Source organism: Pseudomyrmex gracilis, unplaced genomic scaffold (assembly GCF_002006095.1).
Source record: "Pseudomyrmex gracilis isolate BER0280 unplaced genomic scaffold, ASM200609v1 scaffold_60, whole genome shotgun sequence".
NCBI classification, from domain to species: Eukaryota; Metazoa; Arthropoda; class Insecta; order Hymenoptera; family Formicidae; genus Pseudomyrmex; species Pseudomyrmex gracilis.
In genome coordinates, this window is record NW_018020644.1 from 153980 (window position 1) to 170411 (window position 16432).

The 16432-nt window shown below is 38.8% G+C and overlaps 1 protein-coding gene across 4 annotated transcripts in view; it reads right to left on the bottom strand.

The window, feature by feature from the left end:
• Positions 1 to 39: 39 nt before the first annotated feature.
• Positions 40 to 16432, bottom strand: part of LOC109854133 (protein patched) — a 28388-nt gene continuing 11995 nt past the window's right edge. The window contains exons 3-12 of one of the 4 annotated variants that reach the window (XM_020426943.1): positions 10076 to 10265; positions 9466 to 9535; positions 8114 to 8211; positions 7254 to 7464; positions 5314 to 5721; positions 4517 to 5164; positions 3222 to 4421; positions 2603 to 3091; positions 2326 to 2449; positions 1529 to 1768 (exon numbers count right to left, since the gene is read on the bottom strand). In XM_020426943.1, the coding sequence (XP_020282532.1) occupies positions 1626 to 1768; positions 2326 to 2449; positions 2603 to 3091; positions 3222 to 4421; positions 4517 to 5164; positions 5314 to 5721; positions 7254 to 7464; positions 8114 to 8211; positions 9466 to 9535; positions 10076 to 10265 (3581 nt within the window). In that variant the 3' untranslated portion in view covers positions 1529 to 1625. Of the gene's footprint in view, positions 1769 to 2325; positions 2450 to 2602; positions 3092 to 3221; positions 4422 to 4516; positions 5165 to 5313; positions 5722 to 7253; positions 7486 to 8113; positions 8212 to 9465; positions 9536 to 10075; positions 10266 to 16432 lie in introns of all 4 variants that reach the window. The other 3 variants (XM_020426942.1, XM_020426941.1, XM_020426944.1) reach the window with 3 other exon arrangements.

A 16432-nucleotide genomic window follows, 5' to 3' on the forward strand; every position in this document is an offset into this window, starting at 1 on the left:
TATATATATATATATATAATATATACAAAAAATGAGATTATAAATCATACGTACAAAGAATAGTCACTTTTACACACATTCACACATTTGTATCAAATCTAAATAGACTCTTACAATGAAATAGTCATAGTGCGATTTATATACGTATGTTAGAGGTATATTGACTATTTTTCCCTTCCATACAGAAAATGTATTATACAAAATATGAAAGCCCATCTCGTGCAAGACACAGTTTTTATAACTTTCATGTACAAAATAATTCTGTTTCATACATGTGTATACGAGACATAAAATTAATTTGAAATTAGAAATATAAATCTCTTTCTTATATAGTACACAATCGTATAATTTTATGATCTTTGTGTGTATAGCACATGGGTATCGATCATCACCAACACTGTATTTTACAACTTTATACACATGAGAGGTATGAATCAGAATAGAAATAGATACGATAAATTAAGTATCATTCTTGTCGCATACATAAAAGAATATAGCTCGACATAAATAATTATGTTTACAAATTAATATATTCGCAAAATCGTGCAAAATATTGCGCGTATACATTCACACAAGAAAAAACTTCTCTCGAGGAAAATATTATTAAAATAAATAATAAATAGATCTCAGAGATTCACAGTATTGCTCTTAGTCACATACATACGGCATCTTACATATATAATTATAGCGTAAAAAATAAATAATATCTAAAGAGTTTTCATTGGTTCCTACTAAAAACCAGTATCTTAAAAAAGATTTCGCAATTATACATTTAATGTCACGCGTTGTCTAGTGGCAGTAAAAAATCTTTAGCTTTTTATTTAAATATCTAAAAAAACAGGTATGCACAACTTAGTAAATACTTTTTGTTTAATAATACACTTTGTAGATATTACTATTCATCGTTACAGATATGTGTATCCGGTATCTCTCTCTAATAAACAATTTATCTAATAAATAAATTTATTTATTAGATCTAAATCTATTTAACTTTAGATTTATTTAGGCAGTTCCTTAGTATCATAAGTATCTATGATAAATTTCTTTAATTAATTTATTACAGTTGTACGTATTATTGTCCTACGGTAATACTATCACACATTTAATATATTGTTGAAATATGTTATATCCGATCGTTTTTTTTATTTTTTAAATTTTTTAATTTTTTTTATATTTTTTTATATCAGTAGTCTAAATCGTAAGTCAGACGTGGCTTATTTTTGTAATTTATAACATTGATACGTAACGTTTTGTTTCCTTCTTAGGCATATAATACTTGGGTTCAGGACGATACTAGCTCGAAAACGTTGAAATTTTCAACGTATTTTTGCTATATATATATATATATATAGCAAAAATACTTTAATATATATATATATATATTAAAGACACAGTTGCGCGTATTATAATATATAATATTCTCATTTCTAAGATCGGAGTAAGACAATGTTGCGTTACTCGCTTGAAAAAAAAGAAAGAAAAGGAGAGAAAACAAGTGGAATCAAAGAAGGAAACAGTAAGAAGAAAAAATAGAAGATATATCAATCTATACTAGTCAGCCTTCTGTATTTTCCCGCTTTGTGTGGTACTTGAGCAGTAGCTGCCGATCTTCTCGGTATTTGTTATTAGTGCTTTGCATTAGAGTCTGAATCCGGCTCAGAACTGGAGCCGGAAGATTCCCCAGTATTAACGTTTGCACTGCAGCGCGAGCTCCTTCGACTACCGATGCCCGTGTGCCGGCATTTTTCACTACGATCCACTCCACCTACAATAAGTTCATCAAAAATCTCATCACATATAGTATAAATCGTGACTTCACACACCTTTACCTCGCATCTCACTAACTCCTTTCGTTATCTCTTCAACTCTCATTCACACAGCTCGCATTCCTTTAATAAAGTACTACATTGCGGATATAGTGTATTTATATTACATTTATAAATGAACATATAAACTCGGGATATAACATACATATTTTTACAAAAAAAATTAACATATACAGTGCGAGTAATACGTTAGCAATATATTTTAGCAATAAGAGGGAACGTTGCTTTTAAAATGAAACTTAAAAATTTAGAAATATTAAAAAGATGCTTCTTTCTTTTCAATTGAGACAAAAAATGAAAGAAAGGAAAAATAAAGAAAAACTATTAAAGTGATTTAAAAACCAGTATATTTCTAGCTGAGTCCGGTCAAAATGCAATGTTAGTAAAAAGCATTTTTTGAGTGTTAGTTTTTATAAGTCTCGCGAATATATATATATATATATATCTTTAGAAGTATTTTAAAATAACATTTCAGGAATCTTCTACAATAAGTACTCACTACTGGTTAGTGGTGTGTGAACTTCGACTTTTATGTTTGCCGTTGCGGTGACCTTAGTGATGTGAGACGTGGACGGAACCGGCGATGTTTGACTAGACCCACTCGTGTCCGATCCGCTACAGTTCTGTTAGTCAAAATAAAAATGGAACACGCTCGTTAGTCATGCTCGAAAAGACACAAGAAAAAATGCAATTTAATCAACAAAATACGCTTTCATGCTTCATCGAAGATTGCGATCAATCGCGTTATTCACTATCGCAACAATCTCGAAACGCACCTGATTACCGCATGTAGACGTAGTCTCCACCTTGAGTTCAGGTTGAACGATAATGCAGGACTCTTGTGTGCTATGCCACGAGTTGGGCTCCTCGGTGATGGTTGTGAGCGATGGCTCGGCGTGCAGCCGAGTATTGTCGATTTTGTGAGATCTTCTCGGCAACGTAGACGGCTTAGATCTTCTCACGATAGGTGACGCTGGTGGCGTCGGTGTGGATATGCGGTTCGGATGATCATTCGGGATCACTTCCGCCGACGGGCCGATTAGAGACAGCAAGATAGGGAAGAAAAAGATACCGTTCACAAGGCCGATGCCGATTACACAAAGAAGCACGAGGAAAAAATATTTGACTATGAAGTCAAAATCCGAGAAGGCAAGCATCACTACCGCGAGCAGTGTGGTGAGCGCACCATGGATGACCGGAGCGTACATATGCTCTAAAGCTAAGCGCATTCTGCGATCTCTGCTGCCGACACTCGTAATAAAACTCTGGAAAGAATTTACGTGACAGTTTAGCGGCAATATGTTTAAGACAAGTTATAATAAAAAAACAAGAGTCAGATAAATGAATGAAATTAAATTAAAAAAATATTTAATAAAAGTATCTTTAACTACTTACTAGACAAATATGAACCGTAAAATGAACAGCAATGCCCACGCTGATCACTAAAAGTACTGCAGGCACAGCGCTTAGTTTGATATCGCATAAGCCCATAATACCTAGCAGTTGTAGAACAACGGTAGCAAGAGAACAACCAACCAGAAGAGCAGCCCACAGATTTAACAGCAATACTCCGACCACGACAACACTTGCACTCAATGCGGCCAGCAGAGCCATGCCCAGACAGACTCTCAAATCCATATACTGTTCCCAGAAGAGGAATGGTATTCCGGATGGGAAATTCGGCAGACCGCGTTCCTCAAATCTTTTGCACAACTTTCTAACACCACCAATCAACTCCGTGATCTCTTGCGTGTCAGTGAGTTTGTGTAAGTAGAATGGCATCTGTGCGTATGTAAGCGGCATACTTTTCGGTATTTTAAGCTCGTGATCATTAGTGTAAATCCATTGACGTGGCTCGGGTCTCAGATTCGCCTGCGAAGCGCCATAAGCAAGTGCGTCGTTAGATGCCCAGGCACTTAGATAATTGTAGAATGCCCGCGGATTGATGATGCCCTCGGAATCGACCAATCGGACCTGGGTGATTAGCGTCTTGTCAATCGGATTATCCACGTGGCCAGTTTGCACAAGCAGCTTATATGCCAAAATTGCTTCGTCACTGGCGTTCTTATACCATCTCTCTTGCGTAATGCAACCGTTTTTGTAATCCTTGTCAAACGCTGTTTGCAAGCCTCTTAGCCAGTCGCGGAACAAACCGAGCCAAAATTCGGGCAGACCGCCATTATCGTTCTTGATAACGTTCTTGATTCGCATGAAGGCGTCGTGATACTCGTACAATAACCGTTGATTATTCGGATATTCAAAATCTCGGCCGGTTACGGCGTACATATTGTAGAATCCAAAATGTTTCGCCTGAGCGGCTAAAAACGCATATTCGTTCGAGTTTTGCGGCACTAGATCGGTCAGATCGAGACCGTCGCGTACGCGTATTGTTTGCCACAAGCTGCCGGCTAGTACACCCACCAGAGTTATCATGGCAAAGACCTTAGTAGCCGGTCTACTAATGAAAGGCGCGTAATATCGAACCGCGAGCTGTGTCAGAGAGAAGCTCAGACAGTCGTCCTGCGAACAGCCGGTCAGAGTGTCTTCTTCGGTGCACTGCTTCTCCAATTCCGCATCGATAACATTCCCACCTATCTGCAGCAACGAGAGAATATTTGTAGACACGAGAATTTATAATCTCTAATATCTCAAAACATATGCAATAATGCATATATGTATATATTTCATACCCAAGATTCGTTCTGCGCGTTTTGCGACGTCAGAATCTGCGTGCAGGTTTCTCGTCTCTCGGGTGGTATAGCTCTGGTGACAATCTGTTTGATTGTGCCGTTGTTCTTCACCGAATATCTATTATTCTTGTTGAGATTGGACGCTGCCGGTAAGCAGCAGCAAAGAATATCCTTTCTGCCGGATCGCCGCCGTCGCAAATCTAGGCTGACCATTGCAGGAAATACCAACAACATAGCGGCCAGATTGAACAGCAGTAGAATACCAGCCTGAAGACAAAATGTTCTGAGAGCCGGAATTGGGATTATCGCCGCCGCGAAAAAGGCGAAAACATTGCTGAGACCCGTCAGCAACACTGACAGACCGGTTCGTTTGAGAACAACGCCTGTTTGCTCGCAGCTAGGCACTTCGTTCACCGACAACTCAGCATACGTGTGCGTCAACAAAAACATATCGTGTACGCCTAGACCAAGCGCGAGAAAAGGCACTATCTGTGTCGTGGTAGCATTAAACGGAATTCCTAAAAGAGCGCAGAAACCAAGTCCGGCAGCTACTGCAGCGCAAATCAACATTACACCGAATATTCCAACTCCGGACTGAGAACGAACCGGATCCTTCCACCGAAAGAGAGCTATTCCAGCATAAAGTACCTGGAAAGATAACACTAATTAAATAAGTGATTGTGAAATTGCATTTAGCGTCGATATGTACTTTTATCAAAATATTATGTATTATCTTTAATTAAAACAAGCGTACATATATAAACATTAATTATTTTTTACATGAAGTATTTTCTAACCATAACAACTCCTCCAATAACGATTTTCATAATGGAAACCTCACTGTACTTTCCGAGAATGTCATTCATTGTAGTTGTGCTGAAAGCGTATAGATTATATGGTGCCGATCCATTGACTTCCATTAACGTCTTCACCTTGTTACTGAACGCTCTCTGCCATGTCTCTAGCACCTGAGCTGCTTTCTCTTGTGACCAATCGATGTGATGAACTTTATAGGTACTTGCTAGGAAATCGTACAGCTCCCTTTCTCCCATCAATTGCACCACAGTTTGTAACGCAGCTGCGCGAGTCAAGTGACCTGTTTTATTGTGCTTGGCACCGCCAACCACTAACTCCTCCGGCCAATGCATATATTTGGCCGCGAATCCGTAGCAGCCACCTGTCAATTCGACTCCTACATCAGGTACCTGTTTGAAAAACGTTTTTTTTTTTTCCATTACTAAGTTAAAAAAAGAAAAAAACAAACAAACAAAAAACAGAGAACTTACTTACTTTTTAATGTAAACTTTTTTTACGTTAATATTTTTAATTTTACTTTTGTAAATGAGAAAATTTCTTTTAATGCCTTCAATTTTTTAAGAAATATTACAATACAGGCTTGCATATTGCTGCAAATCAGTAAGTTTGAAGAACATTTTTTGTACAAAAAACAGTTACGCGCGGCTTCTTCGGAACACCCCGTATACGCGGAATACGCAATGCCGGTTCTTGACTTAAACACCCGATCAACGTGCCCCGCCTGCAGCTACATTCGAAATATTCCGAAGCGCATGCATGTTGCGCGGCTGCACCGTGGCCATTAAGTGCAATTACTTTAAGTACGAGAGCCGCGCATATCCGTTATGAAAATAGAAATAGATATATGCGTAAGAAAGAGAAAGAGAAAGATGGCAAGAAGAAAAGAAAAAGAAAACAAAAGGCCGGAAAAAGGAAATAAAGAGGAGAGAGAGAGAGGTTCTAGAGTTCACCGATGTTAATATACACATATATACAACGCGCGCGCGCGTATATATATTATTAGCAATATGTGATTCACGTTGTGCACGTGTCAGAGCACGCCGGCCGTGCGTATGTTAATGACACCGAAATGACGGTCGCGTAATGCGATGCGCGTGTGTGGGACCGTAACAGCTTGCCCAGGCCCCGAGTATGCCGTCGGCCACCGGCGTAGCGCAATAATGACGCACGTCACTTGATTTTATTATTTTAATGGGCCGCGCCGCAACCCACGCGACTCGCATACTCATCGACCGTTTCGCGACAGGAATCGTTCTTTCATTCAAACTGAATCCCAACCGCGCGATCCGGCGTCGTTTCGATCTTCTATCTTTCTATCGCGAACAAACTGAAAATGATTATTGTCATCAGCGTCAATAATGACCATGATATTTTTGTCATCTGATATAATTCATTCCTTCATCCAAACACTCCGAGTTTTTATATTAAAAAACAAAAATATATTTGTGACGTGAAAATTAAAATTAAAAATTATTTAACTGAAAAAACTGTTTTATAAGCACGTATATCGTAAATGATATAGCGAAGAAAATTTAACGATTTCGATCACACGAAGACGCACAGTTAAATATTTATCACCGACGTCATTCTGTAGATCGCTGACTTGAACATCAAAGCGCCTACCGATGTACGTACGTGCACACAATCGACTGTCGTGTTCGCTAAGAGAATTTTAAATGATAACTTATTATTCTTGGCATGAATCGCGTAGACAAATGTCACCGTGACGATCCTCATATTATCTTGTTATAGAGAGTTCTGCTTTTTATTATTTTTACTATTATTATTGTTTTTGTTGTTGTTGTTATTATTCAAAGCGATACTCGTTTGTTCGAGGTTGCATTTTGTACTTTAAAAACAACTTCCAATCGATCATCAATGATTCTAACATTAAAAATGAATACATGTTGGTGAATCTTACCTGTTGGGATTTTTTGTTAGGCGCGGTCTCCGGACATTCTGGATCCGTTGGATTCAGACAGGGCTTACTCTGATAGCCGTTCGTTATTCCGGCTCGTTTCATGTAATCTTCGAGTGTTTTAAAGGGAAACGTGAACTGCAACTTCTTCATCTCGTCCACCATTCTAGATGGATTAAGGTTTGTCCATAGAACGGGTTTGCTGTTCGTTCCGCTGCTTAACCGAAAAAGAAATCTAAATGACGTCGTTCGGCGTTAGCCACGTGTGTAATTGAGATATGCATTTGATATGATTGCAACATTAAATTGCAATAATCAAATAAATTAGAAGCTTTTTTATTATTAACTCTTTCGGCACCACTAGACGCACATATACGTGCTCAACGAAAATGTCGGTCTGTCGTAATATAAATTTAATTGTCCATATAAAATAATTAATGTTAATATAATATTTATTCACATCAGCCTTCTCCCGGCCAAGAAGGGGACTTGGTTTACAAGTTTTCTAAGTTCACCCATGCCTTTCTATCGCACCTCTCTCTCAAATCTACTCTTATCGCTTTTCTTCTCTTATCCTATCCTTTACTTCTACTTTGTACACTATCATAATTAATGTTAATAAATAAATGATATTATATAAGAGAAGAGTGTAGACATTAAATAAGTTTGTTGACGTAATTAAAAACTTATCAAACACACAGTTGTGTATATATATTTGGAAAAAGAACCAGACAGTAAAGTTCCGAAAGAGGTAATTCAATGGCAATTAAGATATACATACATTTTATATAGACACTAGACTATAAATGAAGTATATCATATCTCAATAATTTTCTACGAAAAAGTTAATTAAAATTACTCACGGTATGTGAACGGGATATTCCGGACCGAGGAGTTTGCTACCTTCCCAGAAACAGTCGAGGGGTGTGATAATGGCGCAAGGTATAATACTGTCAAAGATCTGCAAACAAAAAGAAAATTCTCTTTACATTTCTTGTCTCAAGGAAAGTAAATCGTTAATAGATATTTAATCTCATTTTTAATTTAGTATTTCATCATTATGATTACTTGATCTGCACCTGACGCGCGGCGAAACGCTGATGTTATTATTTGCTTTTTCATCCTTCGCGTAATCTTGCTCTCGAAGAGAGTACATACAATAATCGATATGGCGCACGCACGTCCGCGTCTGTGTTGCATATGTCTATGCGTGTGTATGTATCTCCGGAAGAAGATTTCAATTTGAAATCTTCTTCCGGATTATCACGTAAACACTTCTGTACAACGTTATTCAAGAAACATTGGAGAAAGCATCGGAACAGCGTTCGAAACTATAATACTATGTGTAATATAAGAAGATCTTATCCTGCCATTGAATATAAAGGTTCGCAAGAATTATGAACGATCGTGATACACAGATCGCTCTAATCGAATTTCTTTAAACACAAAAATGGGTCTTGGAGTAATTCGGTATTCGGTATATTTGGTGTGACGATTATTAGTACGCCGATAAATAAAATATATCAAGAGAATAAGATAATTTCGTTTACTGTTGTCTCAAAAATTTTGCCTTTGTTTTATTTATTTTCTTTTAAGTCTTCCGGATTGATTTCGTTATTTCATTTCGTAGATATGAATTTTATAAGCATCTCTTTTACACAAAATTAAATAATAATAAAATTTTTCTTTTATAACTTAAAATGTTTTCGCATAACTTCTTATAAAGAAAAAAAAAGGGTCAAATTCCTGGTTGTGTGAAGAAGTTACGGCGACCACGAATAAAGAAAGATCCCTCGCGTGAAACAAGTTTATAAATGTCCCGGAAGCAAGATTGGTGCTCGTGATGAAGACACCTCGAGACTCGTATTTTTTTTCTCAAAGTGCGACCGCAATTCTCTAACGCGCACGCTCGTTAGTCGCGCATGTGAAATTTAAGAGGCGTGCAGACGGGTCTTTTCGACGGATGAGATGACTCTTGCGCACGGCGGAGTCCAAAAATAATCTTTTCCGTACAAATTTCCCGTATCGAATGTGTTTTGTTATTAATAAATGATTATTCGGTATTTGTTAATAGACACGTGCGCGCGCATTGATGCCTTCGCTACGAGGAACCTAATGGCATCGAGATAAGCGTAAAATACACTTTTGCGTGCGCCATTCATACCGCGTATGCGCTCGCTCGCCCGTCACAGATCTACATGTTCGTTTGAATTACCTGATCGATGTAGTGCATGTCGAAGTTAGGAATGCTCGGCGCGTAACACAAGTCTTTCAGACTCCACGTGCTGGAAATGACACATGTATATATGAATAACAAAATTTCACATCGTTTGAACGTTTAAAGTCAAGAAACAGAATGTCGCAATGATCAAGCGAGAGACTAATACGTAAACAATCTATTTACATCTTGTTGAAACTATTTCAAAAGTCGGTAAGCAAGTAAATTAGTGTATACTTTTAGCACAAATATACTGAAAAATAGAAAAGATTTTTCATTAAATCCGCAATCTCGATTCTTCAACAATTCTGACAACAAAGTAAGCAGATTTTTGTATTAAACATATATGTTTTTCGAGATTTCTCTCTCTCTCTCTCTTTCTACGTGTGAATGTAGTTCTTTTTCCTAGTCAACGTAGCAAATAACGTACCGCCTTGCATAAATACTGTAATCTTTTCCATCGCGGAGAGATTAATTATACCGTCATTACGTCGAATGGTTAGTCGTTCTCCGTAATTAATGAAGCTTTTTTAGAATTAAAATGATACACCGAACGCTTCTTTTTCGTATACAAATGAGAAAGCACAAGCGAGCGGAGGTAACTTACATGTCAAACAGGTGCACCGTGATCTCCGTCGCAGCTTTCAAAACTTCTAAATGTTTTCTGAGCGCGGCAGGATGCAGGATATTCGCTCCAGAATGCCTTGGCGTCTGAATGACAAGCTGATGTGTCGATGCAGTAGCCTCACCGAGCGTTTCCGAAGCGTAAGTCAGTTCTTTTTGTAACCTTCCACCTTCTGCAAGTAGAAATTTATATCGATTAGCTCCAGCAAACGTTGGAAGATTAAAAGAAAAACTAAATCACGCAATTATGCAAAAAGAATGCTTTAATTTTTGTAAAATTGACTATACATGTATAAATATTATTTTTAAAGGAACTGCAACAGTAGCTTCAAGTAAATCTTGAATTTATATTTCAATACGTTTTTCATTATTTTGTTTAGTTGCGAAGTTCGTTTTCACTCCCTTTAGTTAGACGACCTTACAAGCCATTCAACGGACGATATTTGCGACCAGAGTTCTCCGAAGAGAAACATTGGCCAAGACAGTGTCGTAACACATACATTTCTGCGCGTCCTGATACCGACAAAAATTCCTGGCAGTCTACCAGTAAAGCATTCCCAGAAACGGATGTGAAAATAGCGGTTCCGAAATGTAGCAAGCGCGAAAGACGACTCGCGATTCGAATCTCATAAATATCCTTGCTACTTTTAACGGTTGTAATATTCTTCAAAGTTCTCTTTTACCCATATAAACAATGTAAATAATAAAAATAAGTAATATTCGAATCCAGGAGAAGCTTCTCTTCGAGAGAGAAAAAAACAGCGCAAGAAACTTGCTGCATCTTCAGTTTCGAGGAAACATCGAAGTGCCCTTCGTCGAGTTTTAACAGAGCGGCATGCAGTGTCTCACATCGCTTTGCTATAGAAACCCAAATGATTTTTTAAGAAATAAAAAACAAAAAAAGACAAACATCGCGCGGTAGAACTACTTTCTTTTCGAAAGCGCGTGCTTACAGAGGATGTTCTATCGCGGATCCACTTCGCTTTTAATAAGCTATTTGCAAAAACGAGACGAGAAGCCGTCGTCGTTACACAGAGACGGACGGCGACGCTACGCGCCGCGATTTCAAATGAGCGTGTATATCTTATAAGCAGTAGTAATGGACGAGAGAAACACACGAGGATGATGGCTGTTGTGCGCGCGCGAGCGAATGCGCGGGATACTCTCTGGTATCCCACCTAGTCAGATTTCACCGTCAAAAATGCCGACGGCGTATTTGCTCGTTCCGCCACGACGCGGTCGCTATGGACCACCCGTATTGCTCGCCGCGCGAAAGTGGTTCTCAAACAGTCTTGCAGAAGCTATCGACGAATCCTAAAATATGTTATCGGGGTGAGAAACGAATTTGTCCCGTCCTGCAAAAAATATCCCACCTATAGTTACATCGCAAGATATTTTCAACTATAAAACTATATGTGTGTTACAAGTTATAACATAAAAAATTGTAATGTAAATAATAGAAATTTTTAAATAAATTTCATTTATTTTGAAATTTAAAGTCTATTTTTTCACTGTAATATCTCAGATATTTTGATTATTTTGGCATGCCAAAAAACTGTTGTTGTGACATAACCGTAAAAGCCGTACGTGTGTTTGTGAGTTGGCCTGTAGAATGCGATCGGGCATCGAGCGTAATAAAGACACTACTCTCTGCTCTACGAAGCAAGAAACGTGGCTTAACGGTGGAAAGCAAAGGAAAGAGAGAGAGAGAGAGAGAGAGAGAGAGAGAGAGAGAGAGAGAGAGAAGAAGGGAGAGAAGAAGGAAAAAGTAAGAAGCAAGAGAGATAAAGAGACGAAAAGGAAGGAGAGATAGTGAAAAAGGCATCGCCGACAGAGAGACGCTTAGAGGGGAAAGGGACTAGCAGCCAGAGGGCCAGAGTACACTTATGGAGGGAGAAAGAGAGGGCACCGGGTTTGATTTATCGACGAGGCGTCTCTGTAATTATTTCTCCATCCCTGTCTTGTTCACGGGGGCGAGCTGTACTCCCGATCTATCTGCATCCTTCCGGCTACTGTGATTGCGACGAAGCCTGCCGCATTCATTCCTCCGCATTGGTCCCACTCGCACGCTCCGGGGCACTCTTGAATGGCTGCGTCATCTTTCAGCTCTGTCGATGCATCTCATTCACAATTCCTCTTCTATTGTTTCCGCGAACTTCCCGCATCCTGGACGACGAGTTTGTCGTAGAAAAGGAAGAAAGAGATTGCACTAATGTTTTCACGCAACAACGTTCGATTTTTTACGGAACGTCTTAGTTTCGAGTTCTTTACGACGCAATGGGAATTCCGATAGTTTCCGCTTGTCTAAGAAGAAAGTTCTCCACGTAATTAAACCAAAGAGTTCTCCAAGATCAATCATTGACGTTAATATCATGGAGCTCCTAACAATCGTGTCTTTCAATAGCAGAGGGGAAAGAATTCTATTAGACCGGGATAACGATTTCGACTCGACCACTGGAAACAATCGATATGACCGATCGTAAATCGATTGGTTTATGTCCGATCAAAGCTCTAAAACAAGCTCTAAAGGTTCTTTGAAGGGAAAAAAAGAAAAACATGTAAGCGCTACAGTGAGTTCTAGTTTTAAAAAAAGATAGAGAAGAAAATATATACTGATTTCTTCCACTTGTACTAAGAGATTTTCCGGTTCTTTTTCAGTTCTCTCTTTATATTCAAAAACTAATTAATATTTTATTAAGTCATTCTATGTAATATGTTTAAACATTTATACAAGTTGTATTTTTTTCAAGTTTTCTTTTTGTAGGTATATCAACATAAAGTGTCATTTCAGTCAAAATCTCCTTCACGCTGTTATTATCTTAATTATTTATACAAGATCAACGGTTCTCATCGAAGACGAATCTATTTATCTGCAGTTGGTGCGTAGACAGCTTTATGGCGTGTAAAAACGTAAAAACCACGTGGCCGCAACCTCGTTAAGGGTCCTTGTTCCTACGACACGCCCCGGCTGGTTGCATGGCGGTTCGAAACTTCGAGGAAATATTTAGAAATTCCTGCATGCGAGAGAAGAGCGTGTGCCCGCACCGCTTTCCTTTCCGTGAGATTAATGAGCGGTTCTTCGCAACGACGTTCAATTTCTCGTTCGTTTCCTACAACGAAATCCAATCGACGTTCTTTCGAATACGACCGGAAAAGAAAAAATGTCAAATTCAAACCGAGTATTCATAAATGTAAAACGCAACATAAAAAATTATGATTTGTAATAGAAAAGTGCTATTTTTATGTTAAACAACTTCCACTAATTATTTCACAGAAAATTGTCTTTAATCCACTAATATAAAAACTTATTTCATTTCAATTACCCATGGTTTTCATTTGTGTTCTCTCTTTCTCTCTCTCTCTCTCTCTCTCTTTCTGTTTGTCTCTTTTTCTCTCTATCAGAGCCACGAGTCTTTTCGTACGACTGAATGAGAGCCACTGGGATTGGATGGGACTCGGTTCCGGTGAATGGTCGCGGTGGGTGGCCCGGTGGGCTCTCTGTGCGCCAAGCCAACTCAACCAGCCAACCAGCGGTGGGCCTGCGTGCCTGAACCGCGAGTCTCGGATCTTCTCTCAGGAAAGTCGAAGCGAGCTGAGCGAGAGAGCAGCTTCGCGTCGTAAGCCTCCTGAGTTTGCCCCCTTGCCAATCGAGTCCTTTCTTCAGCCGTCGCCGCTCGTAGTTTGTCCGCACTCGCTCACTTTGTTCGCTATACTCATGCGCGCGCTCGGCGCTGTCTCTCGCAAATATTCTGTTTCAGGAATAGTAAAAGAGATCACAGGAAAGTTTCTATATCGAGTTCCTATGTTGGCTCATCCTCTTCCGGGCGCATACTCGCCGATGCGTCCTTTTTCCATTCTGCGGCCTTCCCTTTCTTCCCCCTTCTCCCCTGTCTTTGCTGTCTAGTGCATCAATCAGACGTCAGGGCGTATACAGTATTCATTCATCCACATACATGTCCATCGAGGAAAACTATGGTTTTTCAGCGAGAAATAAATCCATCATCGCGTCAGAATCATTTAACTTGTCTGATTACTTTTTTACGAGTTTTAAATAGCTCAATGCACACGCAAACAAGAACTTTGAATAAAGTAAATAAAAGAAAGGTTATCAAATTAAAAAAGTTCTTTTGACACAAAAGCATCGTATGTAATCGTTGAAGAAATTGTTAACTAGAAAAGTAGTCTCATCAACACTTGGAACGACCTGTAGAGAACTAAAGAAACCGCCTTGTCGCGTTAGTACGACAAGGACAGACGGAGAACGAAAGCACGAGTGTGTATGAGAGTCGACCGAGTGCTTACATCTTCATTAGGCCTCCATGCCTTCCAGTAGACAAGAAAGAGAGAGAGAGAGAGAGAGAGAGAGAGAGAGAGAGAGAGAGAGAGAGAGAGAGAGAGAGAGAGAGANAGAGAGAGAGAGAGAGAGAGAGAGAAAGAGAGAGAGAGAGAGAGAGAGAGAAAGAGAGAGAGAGAGAGAGGTGGACAGCGCACGAAAAGAGTCGTGGGAGAAAGAAGAAAGAAGAAGGAGGAGAGGATCGGAAGAGAAGAGCAGTCGGGAAGAAGAAAAAGAGTACGAGAAGACGAGAGATAGAGCGAGAAGAGAATGGCGAAAGCGAGTTAGAAGACCGTCGTCCAAAGACCTACCAGGAATCTGTTGTTGTTGTGCCGACGGGCGGACAGACGGATGGACGGATGAACGGACGAACGGATAAACAGAGGATCTCATTTTCTGTTTACTTGCTGTGCAATTGTTGTGTATGCGAACGCGGATAACGGTCACTCGCTCTCTCGCAATATTTAATATCAGGCGGATTACATCAGAGGTTGCAATTGCGACTTGAGCTTGTGATGTGATGCATAAATATAATGTTTACTGCTAATACAAAATTACTCGAAACAATAATAGTTACATAGTTACAAATGAAGAAAAAAAAAGAAAAAAAACCTATGTGTGTTAATTATGCAACACAATTTCTCTTATGCAAAATTGTCTACAAACAAAACATATTTTATTTTTTTCTAATCACACATCTCTTTTTTAATGTTTCTTTTCTGATTCTGTATTCAAAATTGATTGTTCTTCTAAAATAGCTACAGAGTGATAAGAATTTTTGATATAGTATGTATACTACATTTGACACTTCGCAACGGTTTAACAATAATTTTGCTCAATATGGCGACAAAAGTTGCACGCATGTAATTTCTTCATCGGTTATGAGATTAGTCACATATGTTAAACCGCTCGAACGAGATCGGCTGACGAGTGCGTCCTAGCTCTCTCATTTCGATTCTGCATCCTGTAGTTAGTAGCAGTAAATGTAAATTACATCTTAATAGATGTGTTATGCAAAGAAATTGTAATTTATAGGCTGCACCCCACCGTAGTGCCATAAAAAATCTATACATTAAGAAAACAAATAAAAAAAAAGAGATGTTTCTGTAAAACAAAATCTCAATTATGTAATGAACGGCATCATTACGACAGAGAGATGTATATATATATATGTAATACAGATCGTTAAACTGACTTTTTTAATTATTGTCACTGGTTTTTTTTTAAACCCTCTAATAAACATTAATATAGATGACATTTACATGTACATTTGTAAGTAATTCAAAAATAAATTTGGAGAAAGCGCGAATTTGTTTTTTTAAAGCGCACTATATGCTACTATCTTACGCGCGAAGCGAAGGAAAATAAGCTATTCTCATCTTTTTTCACCGCACACTGTTTCTTCTATCTTCATGTGAATGCTAAACGCTTCTCGCCGCACACAGTTGTCCGACTGGAGAAAAAGAAAAGAACGGATATTGGCGCGTGTGCCATTCACGTTTCTGCTTAATCTTCCGGCAATTGGATCTATACACGGAGTGCAGTAAAAACGACCGTGGTTCTTCTCAAATCAGAGACTGTATAGTAGACGCTTAGCTCAATATTAAGTGTAAACAATTTTTGTATTTTTTTGTGTCTCAAAATATTTGCGGTGTATTTTAAAATTCACTTAAGAAGATGTAAAATACTAATTGTGGTTTTACAAAACAGAATCTGTTAGATTTTTGTTGACACATTACTCATAAAGAACGGCTTCCACGCTACATTTGGATTGGTAACGGCGAGCTGCGGCTACGTTTTTCTTGCATCAAAAATAGCGCAAATTGAATTCGGAACGAAAGAAAACGGACGGTTGTACGTATGCAGGTACAGATGCAGGTGATTGAAAGCCGATACTCCGCGCTTGTTCACCGGACGCAGTTGCATGCGCCAATCGTTTCTCAACTCCCTAAGGCGTCACACAGCCGTTTTTTGAGTACGTCCGTAACCGGCGTGTTGAAATATTTC